This window comes from Thamnophis sirtalis, unplaced genomic scaffold (assembly GCF_051295495.1).
Source record: "Thamnophis sirtalis isolate CommonGarterSnake01/CBP01778 unplaced genomic scaffold, rThaSir2_p1.2 scaffold_4, whole genome shotgun sequence".
Taxonomy (NCBI): Eukaryota; Metazoa; Chordata; class Lepidosauria; order Squamata; family Natricidae; genus Thamnophis; species Thamnophis sirtalis.
This window is the reverse complement of record NW_028261384.1, coordinates 42,374,023-42,396,537: the sequence shown is the minus strand read 5'-3', so window position 1 is coordinate 42,396,537 and position 22,515 is coordinate 42,374,023. Positions and strand designations below refer to the sequence as shown.

The following is a 22,515-nucleotide window of genomic DNA, read 5'->3' as shown; positions in this document are numbered from 1 at the left end:
AAAAGGAGCTTCTAGGCCTCTTTTCCAAATTCATTCAGATCCATTTTGCCTATTGCAGCAAGCTGACCTTTTAATTATCATTTTTCACATGATGTAGTAGAAATAATCTCTCTCTCTCTCACACACGCACACATCTTCATTCACTCATTAGTTAAAGACCTAGCTGAATTTATTTAATTGACTATATACCCCCTTAACCAAAGAAAGTGTAGAGCGCTGGCTGACATGATTAGGACACAGAACCATCAGTTGCCAAGTGTTCTAATTTTGATCGTTTGACCAGCAATGGTCATAAGTGTGGAAAAGGGTCATGTCACTTTTTTCAGTACTGTTGTAACTTCAAATAGTCACTAAATGAACTGTTGTAAGTTGAGGACTAGCTGTACATATTATACATACTGGTCTAGGGGAATGCAGTGATAGCCTTTATAAAAGTATGCAAGAATTGTTAGATAAATTGCTGAGGGAGAGTAAATGCCTACTCAATTCTGTGGTCATAAGAAACAGACACAACATACTCTCTCCTTCCCTTGATTTTGTTTGGTATAAGAGGTCAGATGGAAGCCTTGACAGATTTCTGTTATATCCATAATAATAGTCATTCCTGTAGTCCTTACACAGTCTGTTTCCTCACTCTTCTAATTTGAAGGGTTGACAAGTGGTGAATGTGCTTTTAAACAATGGCTTAAATCTTATTCATACAAAGGTTTGTTGACTTAGAGCCAATTCAAAGGCTGAAAGCAACTGCAAATCTTGTGTCTAGAATTGTAAATCAGGACTTACTTTCCAAGAAAATAAAACCATCTGTTTGGCTATATTTCAAGTATAAAGTTCTTTCCTGATACATTCCAAGTTTTCAGTATATTTTTCAACATGTCTTTATATTTTTGAACATTCATATTAACAATGGTTCAGATATCCAAAATAATATTTTAATGTCCTATTAGAACCTACTAAAATGAATATTTTATTCTATATTTTGCATTTTGCAAAATAAAAAGCAATACAATACAATAGCAGAGTTGGAAGGGACCTTGGAGGTCTTCTAGTCCAACCCCCTGCCTTGGCAGGAAACTCTATACCGTTTCAGACAAATGGCTATCCAAAATCTTCTTAAAGACTTCCAGTTTTGGGGCATTCACAACTTCAGGAGGCAAGCTGTTCCACTGATTAATTGTTCTGTCAGGAAATTTCTCCTCAGTTTTAAGTTGATTCTCTTCTTAATTAGTTTCCATCCATTGCTTCTTGTTCTACCCTCAGGTGCCTTGGAGAATAGTTTGACTCCTTCTTCTGTGTGGCAACCACTGAGATAGTGGAACACTGCTATCATGTCTCCCCTAGTCCTTCTTTTCATTAAACTAGACATAGCCAGTTCCTGCAACCGTTCTTCATATGTTTTAGTCTCCAGTCCCTTAATCGTCTTTGTTGCTCTTCTCTGCACTCTTTCTAGAGTCTCCACATCTTTTCTACATCCTAGCGACCAAAACTGAATGCAGTATTCCAAGTATGGCCTTACCAAGGCATTATAAAGTGGTATTAACACTTCACAGATCTTGATTCTATCCCTCTGTTGTTTATGTAGCCTAGAACTGTGTTGGCTTTTTTTGGCAGCTGCTCCACTTGATGCAGAGTTTGTTTCCCAGTTCATGTCAGGATAGTTAAAATATAGTTAAAATATAGTTAAAATCCCCCATTACTATTGAGGTGTGCTTCCTTTTGGCATTTCCCCCCCCCCCAACCTTTAATATTGACCCAAATGCATTCAAGATAGTTGTCATCATTGTTGTGCTCTATTTCTGTAGAGATGTAGTTATTTCTTATATATAGTGCAACTTCACCTCCTCTTTTATTTGGTCCATTTCTTTTAAATAATTTAAATCCTTCTAGCTGTATGTTCCATTTGTGGGTTCATCCCACTAAGTTTCTGTAATGGAAACAATATCATATCTGCCCTCATTTACATGAATTTCTAATTCACCCTGTTTATTCCTCATACTCTGTGCACTGGTGTATAGACATTTGAGTCCATTTAGATTGACCCTGTGTTTACTGTCTACATAACCTGTGTTTTGTCTGACTGCCCCTGTTTTCCTGTCACTTATATGATTCATGCACATGGTATGGCACTCACTATTAAATGCTTGGTTTTGCTTGACAGCAGGAGTGATAATCTTATCTGCACAAACATCTATGTTACATGCACCTATGAGTTTTAGATTGCTGGGGACAGAAATGTTCAGTTTAAATGTTTACCAGAAAATCTGTGAATTTAATGCCAAGTAATTGGATGGGTGCAAACCATCTCTTTTGTACAGTTTTTCATTGGACCAGCTGCAGGCATCATGACTAATAAAACCAAAGCCTTCCCTTTTATGCCACTCCTTTAGCCACACATTAAACTCTGCTACACTCTGGCCCTTCCCTTTTTGTTCCTTATATACTGGTAAAACCTCTGAAAACATAAGCCTACAACCTACTAAGCTCTGGAAATCATTCTTCATAGAAAGTAAATCTTTTTGGGACAAATCATTTGTGCCAAGATGTATAATAGCACCAATGTCACAGTCCTTACTTGCATTCTTAAGAATACGCCTCTTGTCTCTGCTGCCAGTAGCACCTGGCAGAAACCTGACCTCTTTTAAAACCTCCATATCCTTTCCTAAATTTACATCCCTTATGATTGAATCACCAACCAGAAGGTGACTTCTCTTTTACGTACCTTGATCTTCTTGTGCGACTGATGTGTGATACCTAGGTCCCCATTTTGCCTTTCCAAATAAATTTCTTCATTTTGGACCACAATCCCCTGCTTATTTGAGTCATCATTATCTCAACTACTTTGACCTGTCTCTTTAGTGTCCCCATTAAGGTCAGCAAGGGCACTATATTTGTTACGGTGGGTCACAGCAAAAGCTTTGTGTTTATGGTTCACAGCTCTCACCCTGCCAGATCCCATGGTTATTCAGACTGCTCTTCTCCTGCAGGATCTTTGCGGTAGAGGAGGCTGATAGCGTGGCATCTCCATAGTGTGGAATGGATGAATTGAGCATCCAATTTCTGCTTGGAGAGCACAGATTAGAGATTCCAGATAGGTAATCTGACTAGTAATTTGTTTACAAAGGTATTTTGTATCCACATTTGAAAAGAGTACTACGAAAGACAGGTGCAAAACAGCTATTACATTGAACTAAGCCAGTCATTTTGAAATAAAATAAAATCACAATCTCAAGCGCACTAATCCAGAATGTATTAGTGCTATTTTGGTTTATAGATATATAATTCGCACTACATTAGGCGCTCTGGCTACTACCTAGTCCTCTTGTCTCTTTGACTCCCCCCTTGCAGAAAACAGCTCCAATCACCAGCCTCAGGGAAGTTCAAATGAAATGGAGTTAAAGGGCCATTACCTAGTCCTCTTTGTCTCTCTGACTCCCCCCTTGTAGCCAGCAGCTCCATGTGCATCTGTCACTTGTTGAAATGGAGTACATGCAGTGACGTGCAGGCAGGGGAGGCAGGGCCTCACCACTGTCATCATGAAAAGAAAAAAAAATGTAAAAGGAAAAAGGCTGAGGTAGTTGCTGCCAGAGTCACAGTGGATGACTCTGCTTAGTGCTTAATTGTTTAAAAAAGCATCTAAAAAAGTGCCCTCTACAGGAGGAGGCGGGGGAACCACGTGCCTCATTTAGTCTGACTTTATGATCACGCGAGCAGAGTTAAGCAAGGGTTAAAATCCGAAAAATTCCTTATGTAGATGAGGCACTTGGTTCTCTCGCCTCCTCCTGTAGAGGGCACTTTTTTAAGAGGCTTTTTTTAAACAGTTAAGCAGAATCATCCATTGGAGACTCTGGCAACAGCTAACCCAGACTCTATGTTGTACACAGCAGCAGGGTGTCCGAACGCCCTGCCGCTGTGTCCGACATAGAGGTGCCTCTATGGCGGATACAGCACCAGGGCGTCTGAATGCATCCTGCCTCTATGGCAGACACAGCGCCAGGGCATCCGAAAGCCCTGCTGCTTGTCAGACATAGGCCGGCTTTTGCCCGCTTGCCTCACCAGCCATAAACCTCACTGCACGTCACTGAGTACATGCTTCCCCGCTGTTCATACAAGAAGGAATGTGTACATGCACATACTCGCCCACCACTTCCCCAGCCCGTTTCTGATTGGTTCAAGGTCCTGAAGTGGGCCACAATCTGGGGGTTGGGGACTCCTGTCCTACTGTAAAACTTACTTTTAAATTTTGGTAGATTGGATTCTATTATTTTAAGCCCCTTTAACCTGTTAATATTATTTTCAATTTCATTTTTATCTTCTGGAGTTCGTCACATTGTAAATGAGGATAAATGTGAGCCAGTTGCCAAGTCCAAAATGGAGTCATATGAGTTCAAGGGAATGGTCATGGGAACTTAGAAATTAGGTCATAAGTACCTTTTTGGAGTACCTCTTGTCATAATTTCAAATGATCAGTTGAGTGCTACCTATAGTTAAGTTCCTCAAATTCATCAACAAGTACATATTTAAGCATTCTGAAATTCAAATCTGCTCTTCTAGATTTCTCAGGTCAAAGAAGGATAATTTATATAACTCTTGCTTTCTTCCTGTCCTGCCTTTTTTTATAACCTTACACGACCTACTCACCCTGAAAATCAGTGCTGCATCCTTCTCTTCACATTTTGAAAGTAGAGGTACTACCTACTCATAAACCTGAGTCTCGATTTTACATAATATATTAGAACAAGATGGTTAAAATATTCAAAATATGGTGCTAGGGTCAATGTTAAGTTCAGCAACTATTTCTAATATTCCCAGCTATAAGTGAAGGGGAAAATTGAACCTTTTCCCTATAGGAACAAATAATCTGAAACCCTAATATTTTTTAACAAGTTTGTCATCTAGCTATAATGGGAATAAGAGGTTATCTGTATCTTCCATCCATGCTTCAAGGTGTTTTTGCTATTAGATGCCAATTACAAAGGATAGGTTCAGAGAATTATTTTTTTCTACTATATGTTCTATTTTTAAACTGACTTAACAGCTGTTAGAGTGGTTTAGATTTACAATATCGAAAGAGGGGATACATTTCCTAGTGTGGTCTCATATTTCTCCCTTTCATTAACCTAATTGCTCGGTGTAGTGAATTTTTTAAGTAAAAATTATGAAGTGGGGGAGTATCTGAAGGTGCTTTTTAGTGGACTATTTATTCCACCCACCTTTTACATTTAAATTAAGGCATTTCTACTGTTTCATGTGGTATATAGCATGCATTGTTGCCATATTAAACTTTAAAAAAATGAAGTAACATCTTTCTTTTACACCTTCCCCCAAAAGAGGAAAACATAATTTCTGATTAAGGTCCAGATCATTCGAAATATCTAGCATAGCCATAGCAGGAAAATTGTAGTTGTGTCAACACAATTCACATTTCTGTGAGAAGATCTGATTTATAATCAAATTTGAAAAACAGTAAAATTGTACTGTAAAGCTAACCAGCTCTAAGCTCGTAGCCTTTTCCAGATTATTAGAATAATTATTTGTCTTAAAGTATCTTAAAAAATGATAGCTAGCATTATAAATTGTAATCTAGATCAAAAGAAATTTAGCAAAGAAGTCAATCTGATTTTATATTACAATGATTAATAACAGTTGGTAGCAATTATAACTTTAAATCATCTGACTTTCTTCCTAAAGCAACATTGATCAGACACATTGACATAATTTCCTACTTGTCCACAATCAAAGTTGCAATTTCCCCCCCCCCCAGGTTTGTCAAACTCAGAAGTCAATTGTTTTAATCTGAGAGCTAATGCCTCAAATCATTGCATAATATGGGTCTTCTGAAATATTGAATCATTTGTATTTTGATTTATTGTGAAACTTGCAGCTTCTATCTCCCCATAAGGGAATGTGGCAGTGCCATCCTTATTAAATAGCTGAGGTTTATGTACGCCTCTTCAACTTATAATGCAGTTACCGATATATAGAAGATAGTTAAGTACCCACAGGATTGCAGTGTTGCAAATATAAAGAATTTTAGAAAGGTCAAAAGGAAAGAGAAAAAACTTGAAGATAGATTATTTAAAAAAAACAACAGCCCTAAAAGGTTGGGGTATATTTTTAATATTGAATTAGGAGGTTTTTGAATATGTAGACTTTAGTTTAATTTTAACTTGGATGGGCACTTCCAGAAAGCATATAATGCCATTACTTAGCAGCTCTGGGAAGGAAAAATGCTAAATCTAACCTCTTTTTTGGAGTACCCAATTGGAGTTTGGTTTCTAAAAAGATTTGACCTTCTGCTGGTGGAACGAAGGCTCTCATAATTAACCTTTTGATGGACTTAATTGGCAATGGTAGAAACTGGGTAAGTGGGTATTGCCACTGTAATTTTCCATAATGCCTCAGAGCGGTATTACATTACTCACATGTGCATGACTAAAATGAAAGTCAACTGTTAAAGTAAATGTTAGGTTAGGGGAAATGCCTAGGCAATTCATCCTTATTTGTTTATTTCTATCACTCTCCAGTCAGTGGATAAGAGGGAAATATTGCATGAAATAGTTTTATCTGACAAATTTAAGATGTTCAGATGGAATCATATTTCTTATTATCACCGAGTCAGATTAATATTCTGGAAGATATTTAGAAGTGTTCATAATAAATGCAATATTATAGTCTAAAGAAGCTTACTCAGTGTGTGTGTGTGTGTGTGTGTGTGTGTGTGTGTACATATATACGTACATACATACATACATATTTCTATTAGTTTCATAAAATACATGGAAGATCAATTGGATTAATCTAAAATCAGTTATGCTTTTTCCTGGAAAACTAAAAACGATATCTCTGTATGCAACTATTTTACATAATATATAAAGTAATTGTTTTTGTATGTTTTGCCACAAAAAAAGTGTAAAGTATTATTTTGCCAATAGTAATTTCAATGTTTAATTCAAGTTTTAAGTTATTATTAATTTCTTAAGTTATTGTCACTCAAGTGGATCAGTCTGTGATTGCAACCTTAGCAGAAAACTTAAGCCCATTTAGTGCTACAGTTCCCAAACTACATGTCACAAGGTGTTTCTTCAAATTCACAGAGGTACTACATAATATTTTACTGATACTTACATGAAACTGTTAGTAAGTTAGCTGTGGTGCCCAAGGATATCACTGTACCTTGTTTGCGGAGTATTTGATTCCTGTGACAAAAGTTATTGACATACTAAAGGTGTTATGAACTGAGAAAGTTTGAGCAGCTCAGCCTAGGGGCAAAGTCCATTGAACACACTGGACCTTAATTTTGAGTTTGTTTGTATAATTGTGTTGTAAATAGTGGAAACTTCTGAGAAAAGAAATGAAGCTGCTTAATACTGAAAGCATTCTACTGCTGAAAAATCTATATGATATTTATAAACCTTGTAATGGTTGCATGGACAAATAAAAAGATCAGTGAAAAACAGGCTATCCAGGTTTGTGTGTGAGCTTCATTTAAAATGGAGAAGTTATTTCATTATGCAAAATTACTGTTACATGTAACATACTGCAATCATAGTTGTCAAATGTAGAAAAATATTAAACTTGAATTGTGTGATTCCTCACTTTGATTACTAATTTTACATGCATTATACTGCCTGAATTCAAAATCTTATATCTCATAGCAGAGCCTCCCCTTTATTTATTATTTTAAATGGTCTGTTTTAGAATTTATATTCTGTTCACCAGTTGTAATTCCTTTGGGTAGAATTAGCATATTTTTGATGGATGGATGGATATTTGTATTAATTATATCTTATTCCATTCTTACATGAGTATTGTATTGTATTTTATTATTTGTATGCCGCCCTTCTCCGGGAGGACTCAGGGCTGCGAACAATTCAAGGGGGAAAAAGGGGAACATAAAAGACAAAATACAAATAATAAAAGTAGACAACAGTCGCACAACCATACATGTCGAGAGGGGAGGGAACTCATCACCCCCAGGCCTGCCGGCAAAGCCAGGTTTTGACGGCTTTTCGGAAGGCCTGGAGAGAGGTGAGGCAGCAGGCGGTCTCTCAAGTACCCAGATCCAATACCATGAAGGGCTTTATAAGTTACAACTAGCACCTTGAAGCGTATCTGGAGACTGATCGGTAACCAGTGCAGCTCGTGGAGGATAGGTGTAACGTGGGTGTACTGAGATGCACCCACAATCGCTCGCGCGGCTGCGTTCTGGACGAGTTGAAGTCTCCGAATACTCTTCAAGGGTTGCCCCATGTAGAGCACATTGCAGTAGTCCAGTCTTGAGGTCACAAGGGCGTGAGTGACTGTTGCGAGCGCCTCCCGGTCCAGGTAGGGACGCAACTGGTGCACCAGGCGAACCTGGGCAAATGCCCCCCTGGTCACAGCCGGCAAATGGTGTTCTAAAGTCAGCTGTGGATCCAGGAGGACCCCCAAGTTGCGAGCTCTGTCTGATGGGGGTAGATTTTCAACCCCCAGCCTGAGCGATGGAATATTGACCAAGTTTTTGGGAGGGAAACAGAACAGCCACTCGGTCTTGTCTGGATTGAGTACAAGCTTGTTAACCCCCATCCAGACCCTAACAGCCTCCAGGCACTGGCACATCATGTCAACCGCTTCACTGAGTTGGCACGGGGCGGACAGATACAACTGTGTATCGCCCGCATATTGATGGTGTTTTATTCCGTGCCGTCGAATGATCTCACCCAGTACATTCTTTTAAGAGTGAACTGCCTACAAATAAACTGTTATGCTCCCTGACTTACATCACAAATCTAGACTGTTATTTTCAGTTGTAGTACAGATAGTCCTTCACTTTCTACCACAATTGGGACCAGAATTTCAGTCCTTAAGAAAGCAATCATAAAACAAGATGCAATGTGATCACATTACCTATTGACTGCAATCCTGGTAATTTCCATTGTTGTCTTTATCAGTTGTTAGCCAAGGAGTTGCTCCCATCCGCACTACTCTGGGCCTAGTCCTTTCCAGTGCAATCCTCAAAATAAGATATGGAATGCCTCCAATTCCTTGAACCTGCCTATCTCCCCACACACACACAAACACATTTTTTTTGCCCTTTTGGTTGCGTTCACTCTGCCTTGTGGGCAGCAAACAGCCCTAGAACTGCCCTGAGGCAGCATGCCATGCATCCAACCCAGACCCAATCAGTTTTGCCATCATACAGTCTTGAGAGCCCTGATGCCCCCCTCCCCCCCAGTTGATTTTCACTGCCAACTTCCTGGTCCTGCTGCTGCTGTGGCATGCCCAACCTAGCCGCTGGGCTGTATGGGGCTGGCAGGGAGTCAGGCTGCTTTGGGCTTTTTTCCTCTTTTTCTTTTTGCAGCTCTTTGCATTTTTGGTAGGTACTCTGGTTCGGAGAAACTGCTTTGTGCTGCTTTTATTATTTTTCACAGTGCAAATGCCAGTCTTCTATAGCCTGGCTGGTGAAAAAAGTGGAGTGCAGAGTGGGAGGGAGCCAAAAACCATAGGAAGTAAGGAGGGTAGGGTGGAATTCAGAGCCCTGCTAGTAAGTGCATTTTGATCGCATAGAATGGCTGTAACTTCAGGCACAGATTGTGAATCCCTTCATTCAGCTTCCTTGTAATTTGAAAGTCGCTGAATCAGTGATGTCAAGGATTGCCTGTAGAGGGTGCTCTCCTTAACCAATATTTAAGTCAGGCTGATTGGCTTCGGTATAGTAGAGTAAATGGCTGAATTTTTTAGATAAGATTAGTATATATCTTATAAAATTCTATCCTTTTCAATGTTTTATGGCCAAACACAGTTCCTTTTTTGTCAGCAGCAGCATTCCTTTATGGTAGACTACAGAACCAAACATAGAAAGCGTTAAGTAAAGAATGTGAAGATTTTTTTTTTTTTTTTTTTTTTTTTTTGCTATAGTAGCAACTATTGCTTTGGTAGGATTTTTTTTTTAGAGGGAAGATTATTAATATTAACAATTTATGTAAATTTTACAATAATTATTCATTAGGTTTAATTTGTAACCCTTAACTAAATGTTCAACCATGGATGGCAATTTTCCATCATGAATTGATATTGATTCTAATTCTTGATTATTAGTCATATTGCTGGAAGTTGATGAATCCCAGCATTACCTATATGGCCATATTTAGAACATAGAATATAACAGGATTGGAAGGGATTTGGAGGTTTTCTAGTCCAATCCACTTCTGGGACAGGATACAATCTATCATTACAGATAAATGGTAGCCATTGTTGCAAGTTATAGTTATTATGATATAAATAGTTGCAAATCAATTCAATTCCAGAATGATATGCGTCATACAGTCTGAAGCCAAAAACAGAAGTATTTATAATTACATTTTAATATGTCAAATAACCTGGAATCCGGCAACTGTAAGTTACATTTATGCATTATATCTACCTCTTTTTATTATAGTTTTGTTTGGTATGAATTTGATTATTTCAATTATGTTAGTTGCGGAATGCTTGAACACACTTATAAAAAAGAAAGGCAAAGTATCAATATTTTCAGTCAGTATATAATGAACATTAAGACACAACAAAGAAATAATTGTGATCTAAATACAAGATTTTATACCAACATACAAAGATAGTATTTTTCTAAGGATTTTTTTTAAAAAAAATCTGTCATAAGTTTTTGACATAGACTGGGTTGAAATCAGGAAATTTACACAAAGGCACTCAGTGAGTCTCATGGTGGGAAAGGTCTTTGAACCCAGTTATCTCCAGACCAAAATCTTAACACTGTATCTATTGGCTATTACTGGCCAAGGCTTATGTCACTATTACTAGAACTTACTCAAGCCTAGAAAGCTAGGTTGAAAAACTAGATAAAGCTCCATTCTTCAGCATTAATGTTGTCCCAAAGAGATGTTAAGCCATTTTGAACAAAATGTATTTAACGAATTAAAAAGTCAGCCTTAAACTGCAGTTAATTAGTTTCACTATTACCTAACTTTAACGGAGGACTAAAAGTTATGTGGTAAAAGGCACTGTGTCAGGTGAATTGGCCATTTCCCATATGGAATTTTAAGATGATAAGTTTAAATTTCCTCTTAGAGCTAAGTGAGAATAAAACTGAAGGCAATAAATACTGTTGGTCAAAGCCATTAAACCCAAAAGCTGGGAATTCTCCAGTTCTTAACTTAAATTGTTTGTTTATCAGCTGGCGCCTAGTCTGGAGTCAAAAGCTAGAGATTTCTATCTGTGACAGAACTTTGAAACTTGCAGGACACTTTCATTTTAAGTTAAGGTAACTTGAGTTTATAGCTTTGGCTTTAAAGATTACTAATGATTTACTTGTTTCCTTACCATTTAACCAGAATGGACTTTTTTTTTCCCAGGAAGGGATCTGTGTTTATTTAGGGTCTTTGTCTGCAAAAGGATTAAAAGGCAGCCCACCAGCATTGTGAACTTGATGGTAATAAGGGGTCACCAAAACACACCATAAAAACATTCTTACTATGGAATTAATTATCCAATGTAATTTTACAAAGCCATTCAGGAGCCCTTCTTTAAGGCTTCAGCATTTGTATTTTCCTTTGAATGAAGACAAAATGTTTTTTTTCTCATTTAAACCAGGTACTAATTGGGAATTCTCAGTACTAGTATCTCCAATATACATAAATGTTAAACAGTTTTCTAGATTGTAAGTAATGGACATAAATGTGCTTTTTTCTTTCCTTCCAATCTTGGACCTTTCCATCTTTTCAAAAGAAATTCATTCATGTTTTGCACCACCAGGTGGCATTGTAACCAAGCCTGATTTAAAATAGTAGCTGCTTATTTGTAGAAACATTTGAAGCAAAAAAGTATAAACTGAAAAAAAAATGACAAAAATAGTAAATTAAATATTCTTTTAAAATAAAATCCTTCTGCAGCTTCCTGAAGCATCATATGAACGTGTTCATATATGAGCAGAATATAATTACTTGATCGTTGGACTGATAGGTAAAATAGAAGTAACAATATGTTGGTATAGAAAATGAATCCTTGATGTGTAAAAATAAGATTTCTCTTTAAACTTACTTTTCATGAAGAAATGCTGTAATTATCCAGCATAAGGTTGTTCCTCTCTAAAGTGTTTTGCCAAATCTGACACTAAAGGCATATACAGCGTGATGTGTGTATTTGAGAGAAAGTAAAAAGTTCCAACCCTCACATTGTACAGAATACTGTTATAAGTGAAAAAAGTAATGGAGTGAGTTTTGAATACAGTGCAAGATGCTATTGTATATAGATAAATAATACATTGAAAGTAATGCTACTGACCATATTTGAGTGGTTAGATGGATTATGTTCACCCCACATTAATTAATCAATTGTCCTTTAAAAATGCAAAGGACAGATTTGAATGAACTTGTATTATGTCTATATGTATCAATTTACTGGATGCAGCTATTGCTTCAAAACTAGACCAGATGTTTGAATGGGAGATATTGTTACATCAGCCTATCCTAAGCTGCCATCCCAAAGATGTTGAATTTCATCTCTTATAATTGAAATAAACAGTCTAATCCAGGGGTCTCCAATTTGTAATCCGTGGACCGGCACCAGGCCACAGCATGCCACAAAACTGGGCTACATAAGCAAGTGAAATGCCATCCACAGGATGCAAGCAGTATGTGAAACCACACTCTCGTCTCCTGGAAAACCTCTCTATGGAACCGGTCCCTGGTGCCCAAAAGGTTGGGGATTGCTGTTCTAATCCATATGTGGTTAGAAAAGAAAATCATTTATTTCTTCTTGAGTGCTATTTTTTTTTTAAAAATGCCCTAATTGTAATATAGAATAAGATAGATTTATTGTTTCACAAATTCCATATCACTTTTTAAAAAAAATACTGTATAATTTGAGAATCATTTTTATTAATTTATATGGAAAATGAATAAAAAGGAAGTGTTTTCTGGTTACATATTATTACCCTGTTCAGGTTTTATCCTTGCTTAATTCATGGTGGTGATAATTTCCTCAACAGGTTTATGAAGTGCTATTCATCTTACACCATTACTCTTTCTCTTCAAGTATTTAATGTGTGTAATAGATTGCAAAATGTATACACTTTCAAAGTAAGTGTCTCTGACCTCCAACCTTGTCCTCAACCAAGGATCATCTTCTGGTCATCCTGTTCTTTTTTTAAAAAAAAAATTATATCTCAAAATATTTAAACCCTAAACTTCTAGAAGTTGTTATAATTAAATACTTGTTTAGTTAGTGCTTTTCATTTAAAGCATATACACTGGTAGACGTCAACAATATAAGACAACTGTGACTTTTGACCCTGAGTGTTAAACTTCTAAATATGATACAACCATCTGTTCTTAAGCTTTGATACATGTGAAATAGTTGTTAGTTGTTTAACATCAAAAAGCTGTGCTGGTTTCCTTTCCTTCCTAGATTCTGCCTGTGTGCTGGAATGTGTGCTGTGTTCTGTTATCACCGAACTAAGTATTCATTATTTTAACATGTCATATTTTCTTAGAGATTCCTTAATAAACAAGATTTTAGCTAGCACATCTGAGCATCTTCATCCCATCTGACTGTACTTAAGAAACTGTTCAGTTCATTAACATATTAAACTGTTTGGGTCTTGGAAGCTTTAGTGATATTGGAAGCTTAAGGCCTGGGATAAATGAGAGTTTTCCCTTAAGATTCCTAAAGTAAACTGACTTCATTAATATAGTACTATAGGGGTAAGAAGTGTCAAATTAAATTGCAATTATATAGAATACAGTATTATGGTATAGATTTTTCTCAACTTTATTTGGAGTAGCACTTATTTTCAGTTTGTTTTATGGTGGGAATCTCTGCACTGAAAAATAAAATAGGTTTGTTCAAAATAAAAATCAGATTAATAAATTTTTGCTATGTTAAATAATTTTAGATTTATACTACAGTGAAAACCTACTAGCATGTATATGAGGTTTTCTGTTTCTAGTATAGTCTAATATGTAAAGCTATAGTTGTCTGCCTTTGATTAACATATTGATGTACATATGAGTGGTACTTGCAAGAATAGCTGGTTCATTTTTACCTGAGTCAAATAAAGACTCATGCTAATTAACAAAATAACCTGCTTTAGCCATAAACTCTATGAGCGTGATAGCGAACCTATGGCATGCAGAGTCCTTGCTGGGCATGCAAGCCGTCACCCAGTTCAGTTCCATCATGCATGTGCGTGCGCTTCCCGCCAGCCAGCTGATTTTTTGGTCTCTGCCGTGAGTGTGGGAGACACGAGTGCATGCACAGCAGACGGGAAACACAGGGGGATGGAATGCCACCCTACACTCCATTTTGGGGCTTATGAGTCTTCAGGGAGGACTGCTAGGCCCAAAACGGGGCGTGGCCGAGGGGAAAAAGTTGGTTTGGACAAACTGGATGCTAATTGTACATCTGGTTTGGCCGAACCAGTAGTTGAAAGGACTGTCTGGCCCCGCCTATCCCACCCTGTCCCTTCCAGGAGTCTCCACGCTGCTCATTTTGGGTGCTGGGTAAGTGCAGGGCCCACACGGAGGCTCTGGGAGGGCTCTGGAAGTTCTGGAAATCCGGAAACGGGCCTGTTTTCTGGAAGAATTTGCAGGATTAGCCAGGATTGGGTATTGTGACGTCCAATTGGCCTTGAGACAGAGTTAAAGCTTAAGCCACGCCTCTGTGCTCCTTGTTTCTGGTTCCCAGTTTCAACTCTGTCTGGCCGAAGAAGGACGAGTTGCTTTTGGTTCCTGAAAATCCAAAAAACAATCCAGTGGCATCCTGCATTTTTCTCCTCCCTGCTTTCCCCCTTTTGCCTCCATCTGCTTCCTGGAAGCCTCCCCTTGGTGTGGCTTCCTCCTGGCCATCGGTAAGGGTTTTAAACTCGTTGGGGCTTTTGGACGCTGCACGCCATTGTGGTGGCCATTTTGGGCCTCGTGTTGGGGAGAACCGCATGGGCTGGGGCAGAGGCCGCTACAAGGCCTTGATCTCATCTTTGCCATCCAGGGGGCAATCCCTTCCACAGCAGCAGCTGCGAAGAGGTTTGGTGGGCCCAGAGCAAGGCCAAGAGGCCAGGAGCGGCACGAGACAATGCGGATTGTGTACCACACCGCGTGGTGCTGCCAGCAGCCGCGCGGCTTGCAAAAAGGCTGGAAAGGTCTACCGGCGGCTGCAATCATTGCGCAGAGGCCATAAGTGACTGTGGGAAGCTGGCTTGTGCTGCTGATTGGGTGGGCTTAGCCTGAGGAAGCCCCCGACCCTGAGTCATGGCAGATGGTGTGGAGAGACCTGATTCCCCCCCATTGTCTCCTGGGGAGGGAACTTCCAGTGGGATCCGGATAAGGCCCACAGCCTCTGCAAGGCTGCGAAAGACCATGGTTGCTGGGAAGCCTTCCAAGGTTTTACAGAGAGATGAAGAAAAGACTTCCAAGGTCAGGCGAGTTTGCTGGCCAATCAAGCACAGTAATCCCACAGTCATTGAACCAGGTTTTGGTGCTTTTGGCAGTGTGGGCAGCTGGAAAATGAAGTTAGCATCCCCATAAATCTCGTCTGCAGAAGGAAGCATGAAGTGCTCCAAAATCTCCTGGTATACGGCTGTGTTCACTCTGGTCTTAATGAAGCACAGTGGTCCAAAGTCCTCTTTTCTGATGAGAGCAACTTTTGCATCTCATTTGAAAACCAAGGACCCAGAGTACGGAGGAAGAATGGAGAGGCCAATCAAGCACAGTAATCCCATGGTAATTGAACCAGTTTTTGGTGCTTTTAGCAAAAGTTGCTCAAGAATCATACTGCTCGATGATCTCTGGAGAGCCAGGGATGGAGGTTATGCCTCCGTCCTAGTGCTCCTTGACCTCTCAGTGGCTTTCGATACCATCGACCATGGTATCCTTCTGCGACGACTGCGGGAGGTGGGGTGGGAGGCACTGTTCTACGGTGGTTCTCCTCTTACCTCTTGGACAGGTCGCAGTCGGTGTTGGTCGGAGGACAGAGATCGACCCCTAGGCCCCTGACGTATGGGGTACCACAGGGTTCGGTCCTGTCCCCCCTCCTGTTTAACATCTACATGAAACCGCTGGGTGAGATCATTCGACGGCACGGGATAAAATACCACCAGTATGTGGACGATATGCAGCTGTATCTGTCCGTCCCGTGCCAACTCAATGAAGCGGTTGACGTGATGTGCCAGGGCCTCGAGGCTGTTAGGGACTGGATGGGGGCTAACAAGCTTGTACTCAATCCAGATAAGACCGAGTGGCTGGTGTGTTTCCCTCCTACTAATTGGCCAAGTGTTCCATCTCTCAGGCTGGGGGGTCAAACAGTATGCCCCTCAGACAGGGTCCGCAATTTGGGAGTCCTCCTGGACCCACAGCTGACTTTTGAACACCACTTGTCAGCTGTGACCAGGGGGGCATTTGCCCAGGTTTGCCTGGTGCACCAGTTGTGTCCCTACCTGAACCGGGAGGCCCTCACAACAGTCACTCGCGCCCTTGTGACCTCTAGACTGGACTACTGCAACGTGCTCTACATGGGGCAGCCCTTGAAGAGCATTCGGCGACTTCAGCTTGTCCAGAATGCAGCCGCGCGAGCGATCGTGGGTGCACCTCGGTTCACCCACGTAACACCTATCCTCCGCGAGCTGCACTGGCTGCCTATTGGTCTCCGGATACGCTTCAAGGCGCTAGTCGTCACTTATAAAGCCCTTCATGGTATTGGACCTGGGTACTTGAGAGACCGCCTGCTGCCAATTACCTCCACCAGACCGATTAGATCCCACAGACTAGGCCTCCTCCAAATTCCATCCGCCGGCCAGTGTCGACTGGCGACTACCCGGAGGAGGGCCTTCTCTGTGGCTGCTCCGACCCTCTGGAATGAACTCCCCGTGGAGATTCGCACCCTCACCACCCTCCAGGCCTTCCACAAAGCCCTTAAAACCTGGCTGTTCCGACAGGCCTGGGGCTAAAGAACCGTTGCCCCTATTTCGAATGGTATGATTGTTGCGCTTTTTAAATTATGTATTGTTTTGTGTTGGTGTCAAACTGTCTGTATCCCCTTTCCCTTGTTCAAGTTGTGAGCCGCCCTGAGTCCCCCTCGGGGGAAAAGGGCGGCATACAAATGAAAGAAATGAAATGAAATGCTCCAACGCCCTCTCGCATAGCTTGCTGCTATGCATTTTGGCAATGCATCCAAAAAGACTCCCGAGACTGTAAGCCAATTCTTACAGTCTTTCTGAACAGCGGCCATCCAGTGTGAGTTTATCGATTTGGATGACTCCCTGGTTGAACAATTTGTGTGTGGGGTCTGCGATGTCCGCCTCAAGTGGAGGTTGCTAGGCCACGCTGATATTACCTTACAGCAGGCAGTGGATGAAGCCAGAGCTGCCAAGCTGTCAGATAGATCTATGGCCGAAATTCAACGGTGCCAGCAGCTGATCGCACCACCCCCAAAGAACCTGCCTCATCGACAAGTTGGCTCCCTTGGACGAATTCAATGAGGACCAGGTTGACTGCCTCTGGGCTCAACCAAGAAGGCCACAGCCACCTTCTTCCCGTTCCCCGGTGCCGGCCTGTGTGGGTTGTGATGACAATCACGCCTGCACAGCTTGCCCTTTTAAAGCGGCCACTTGCCACTGCTGTAATAAAAAGGGCCACCTAGCGCATGTCTGCCGCACTGTGTTGCCGCCAGCACCTCAACCTGAGTACCAACCAATGCCTCCACACCAGCAACATCTGCAGCAGACCCAGAGGGATGACTTCTATGCCATCAGCAAGAAGCCACCGGAGGTCCCTGCCGCATTGGTCAGCAAGATTTTGACTGACGCAAAGAAAATAACTCTCTCCTTAAAGATCGAAGGGACTTCTTGCATCATGGAGGTGGACTCGGGATCCTCCCACTCCCTTCTCTCCTGGAGTGCCCATCTCTCTCCCGCAACCAGCTGATGCCTGCTGATACCATCCTTAAAGGATGGTAGGACTCAGAGGACTCAGATTCCAACCTTGGGCAGCTATGCAGTTTAGGTGGACTATGGGGATTTCCATGGGAAGCTGCCCATTTTCCTGTGTGCTGCTTGGGGAATCCAAGCATGGGTTAACTTTATCCATTAGCCTAGAGACTGAGTTATGTAAATTGGTGATCACGCCTCCTCTGACTGGATGGCCCAGTTTTTTAACTCAGTCCAGCCAGAAGAGACGTATACCAATTCTCCAGACTACTGAGACAAATTTATACCTTTTCTTGGATTTTTTTTTTGGCAAGTGATCGATTGGACTTGTGGAGGATTAAGCATGGCAATGGGAGAGGCGGCAGTTCGCTGCCTGCCTGCGCCATCTGGGGCTCGCTGTTTTCGCTCAGGTATTTGACTAACGTTTGGGACCGTTGGGTCTGAGTTTTAACGCCGGCAGTTGGTGCCTTTGCAGGCGGTTTGGTGGCTAGTGTTTTGAATTTCGGCTTGGGCTCGGTACTTGTATTTGCAGCGCGAGGCTTCGGCTAGCACAGTCGATGGGATGGAAGAGCCTGCCGCCTCAGAGCCCTTTGGAACGCCCACCATTCGTGGCGCGGCTTTTTCCTCTGGCCGCTGGGAGTTACCCGCCATTCGCGGCACGGTTTGTCCTTTGCAGATCGCTTATCACAAAGGGAGAGTGCCACCGCTGCTGCCGCATTGTTTTCCGCGCTGGGAGCTTCAGGCGGCATGTTGTAGCTATTGGCAATTTGAATTTGGTGCTTGATTTGGCGCTTGATTTGCGGCCGCCATGTTGGGGCCGTTCTTCGCGCAGGCGCTGTTGAGATCGGGCATTGCCGCTTCTTGCAGTTGCTGACTCATTGGCCCTCCCACTTCCCTCACTTTGCCTCTGTGTGCCCTAGAGAGAAGTTGTTTCACCGCTGCCTTTGCTGACCACGCGGTCTGTTTGCCTTACAGTGAACACTGTGCTTGGTGCTTTTTGAGTCTTTTCGCATCTCAATTCATTACAATGGCTGATCATTCTTCTTTGGGAGGTACAGTTGAGTCCTCTACTGATACTCAGAGTGCGGCCCAAGCGGGGGTTAGTTCGAGGCCTGGCAGAGCCGCCTCTAGAACCACCAGTCAGAGGCCTAAGGAGGCCTCCGGGGTCCCGGATAAGGGCTACAAAAAGAAGGATAAATCTAAGGCAACATCTAAAACCTCTGGGGAGGCTAGAGCTTCCCCCCCACGCTATTACCTCAGTGCATTTCGCCAGCTCCTCAGCCAGCAGGGCATCAGGCCTGGTCCCCTGATCATTCCCTACCTACTATTTCTGAAAACGGGGCTGGGGGGTTGGGGATCCAACTCCCCTCAGTAATGCCCGAGGCCCAGGCTGTTTCGATCTACTCTATGCCACGTGCTGCGCCTTCTGCAACATTTACTCCCACTGCTGCAGGCCTAAGGCCTATGGAAGGCTATGACCAGGGTTTATCCCCAGACCTTTACCAGATGATATCTGCAGCTATCTCCAGGGGGGTGGATGCTGAGCTGCTTTGTAGGAACCAGGCCCCGGTGGTTGCTAGCACCTAGGGCGGGCCTCCTATCCTGGTCCCACAAGTGGATTTTCCTGATCTGCAGGCGGGGCCTTCTTCACCTCTCCCCTCTACCTATAGTGAGGATTCGGCCTTGGTGGAGGAAAGGGAGTTGATAGATAGGGAGTTCTCTGATGATGAGGGCCTGATCTTTAATCAGCCTAATTCCTCTAGCCTGTTTAAGCCTACGCTGTTCAAGTCCTTATTGTTTAAAGCTAAGGCCACCACTCATATGGGAAAAGTAGCTCCCAAAGACAGTTCTGCTGTAGGCCTGGACACTACTGAGCGCCTCTTTGCTGAACCAGTTTCATTGCAGGAAGTCATTCCTTCTCCAAAGCTTTTCATGGATCTCATTCAGAAACAATGGGACCAGCCAACTGCAGTTACCCCGCCCAGCAACGGGGACAGGAAGTTATACACTTCCACCCCTGACCTGGAGGGCATTTTACAATTCCCAACTGTGGATCCGCCAGAAGCGGCCCTAGCTTCCCCTGTTCTAATTCTGTCTGAAATTTCTGAGGGTCTGAAGGCAGAGGACCGTAAAGCTGAGACAGTTGTTCGTAAGACCCACCAGGCTGCGGCCTGGGCCTTGCGTGCTGCTACTGCGGCATCGTTCTTTAATAGAACTTCTGTGCTCTGGCTCAAACAGTTGCAGGAGAGACTGGCCCCTGATGAGGTCACCTTCACCAGGATGTTACTAAGATTATGGCTGCTTTAGAGTTTTCAGCGGATGCCACGCTCAATGCTGCCAAGTTTGCTTCTCGTGCTGTGGTATCCAATGTGGCATCTCATCGCCTCTTGTGGCTCCGCCACTGGCAGGCCGACATTAAGTCTAAGTGGCGCCTGGCATCCACGCCCTTCAAGGGCGGGACCTTGTTTGGGTCGGTTCTTGACCCCATACTCATAGAAACCAGGGACAAACGCAAGGTGCTTCCCTCCTCGGTGGGGGGGCGCAATACCAGGAGACAGCAGCCATATAACAGACGCCAGTCCTTTCGGGGAGGCTACTCTGGTTACACAGTGGCCCCTTTCGTTCCCCATTACAACAGGGGTTTTCACCAGTCGCAGGACCACGGCCAGGACTGTGGGGGGGGCAGAGATAGGTGGCGCCAACAGCACCAGGTGCAATCCTACAACAGGAGATCTTTTCGTGGCTCAGGGAACCGGTCCTTTTGGAGATACCAGTGACTCCCAAGGGGAGGAGCCAATGGGTGGGTGTCTGCTGGCCTTCGCTCATCAGTGGGTGGAAACCACGTCCGACGCCTGGGTCCTTCAGGTGGTAAGGCTGGGCCTCACCCTGGAATTTCTCTCCATTCCCCCAAGACGGTTGATCAGGTGTCCTGTGCCCAGGTGCTCAGTAAAGCGGCGCCTCATGGAAGCCGAAATACATCATCTCATCTCCGTCAATGCCATAGAACAGGTTCCCAAGGGGCAGGAAGGCCTAGGGTTTTACTCCATTCTGTTTCTGGTGCCCAAAAACTCAGGAGGATGGCGGGCCATTCTAGATCTTAAAAGACTCAATTGGTACATCAAGTATCAGAAGTTCAAGATGCAGTCTATAAAGAGCATCCTGGCATCCATCCGCCAAGCCGACATGATGACGTCAGTCGACATCAAGGAGGCGTACCTCCATGTGCCCATTCACCCAGCACATCGGCGGTCCCTGCGGTTCCACTTTGTGGGCTGTCATTTCCAATATCGGGCCTTGCCTTTCGGTCTTTCATCGCCCCCCCCCGCACCTTTACAAAGCTTCTTGCAGTGGTGGCGGCCTCTCTTTGCTCAGTTCCCGTGAGAGTGAATTGTTATTTGGACAACATCTTGGTCCTGTCGCCATCCCGGGAACAGGCCCTATGGGATCTTCAAGTAACGATGGACTCACTGCGGCAGCATGGGTTCGTGCTGAATCTTCCCAAGAGTCATCTGCAGCCAACTACATCGCTGCTTCACTTAGGGACCGTCATCAACTCCGTTTCCTGCGAAGTTTTCCTGTCCCTGGAGCGGCGACAGAGCATTCAATGGCTGGCATCTCAGGTGTCAGCCTTGCGGCTTGTGCCCCTGGCCCTACTCTCTCAGCTGTTGGGGAAGATGATTTCTTGCATCAACATCGTTCCCTGGGCCAGGTTTCACCCTCGACCACTTCAATGGTTCCTGCTTCCCTATCAGAGGTCCCACACCAGTCATTCACAGCTCAAGGTCCGTCTTCCGCCCAAGCCCCTCAGATCACTTCGATGGTGGGCGTCTTCCAAGCTCCTCAAGGGGTGCCCGTTCAAGGAGCCGGAACGCATCCAAGTTACGACGGATGCCAGCCTATTCGGATGGGGCGGCCATGCCTTGGATCGGGTGGCGCAGGGTCGTTGGTCGGATCAGGAGCTATCCAACAGCATCAATTGGCTAGAGTTGCGGGCCATCCATCTGGCCCTGCGAGAATTCCAGGACATTGTGACTCACAAACACGTTCTGATTTTGACCAACAAAGTGGCCTCCAAGGCACATGTCAACCGCCAAGGGGGCACACACTCCAGGGCCCTCATGCTGGAGGCAGAGAAGTTGCATCATTGGGTGGAATCCAGACTTCTGTCCCTTCGGGCGGAACACATTTTGGGCGACTCCAATGTCCAGGCAGATTGGCTGAGCAGAGCCACGGTGGACTACGCGGAGTGGCAGCTCTACCCCGACCTATTCCGACAACTCTCCCACCGGTTTGGCCATCCAGCAGTAGACTTGTTCGCGCAGCCCCACAACGCGCAACAGCCCCGGTTTTACTCCAGGTACGTGATTCCTGGGGCGGAGGAAGTGGATGCCTTGCGCAGCCCGTGGCCGACCGGCCTGCTCTACGCCTTCCCGCCTCTACCAGTGATGCCGGCGGTCATCCAGAAGATGCTGTCGGAACGAGCGGAGGTTCTCTTGGTGGCTCCGATGTGGTCCCGGCGAACCTGGTATGCAGACCTGGTGCACCTGTCGATCTCGCGCCTGTGGAGGATTCCGGACGATCAGATCCAGCTCAACCAGGGGGCCCTC

The 22,515-nt window shown here is 43.5% G+C and overlaps 2 protein-coding genes across 2 annotated transcripts in view; both read left to right on the top strand.

The window, feature by feature from the left end:
• The window catches only part of HIBADH (3-hydroxyisobutyrate dehydrogenase), an 84,925-nt gene that overhangs the window by 17,175 nt on the left and 45,235 nt on the right, over positions 1–22,515 (top strand). The gene's annotated exons all lie outside the window — the stretch shown is intronic.
• On the top strand, positions 17,676–20,685 carry LOC148045819 (lamina-associated polypeptide 2-like). Its single transcript, XM_087712146.1, is given in 3 exon segments — positions 17,676–17,765; positions 19,544–20,174; positions 20,177–20,685. Coding segments are annotated over 3 exon segments (1,230 nt in total).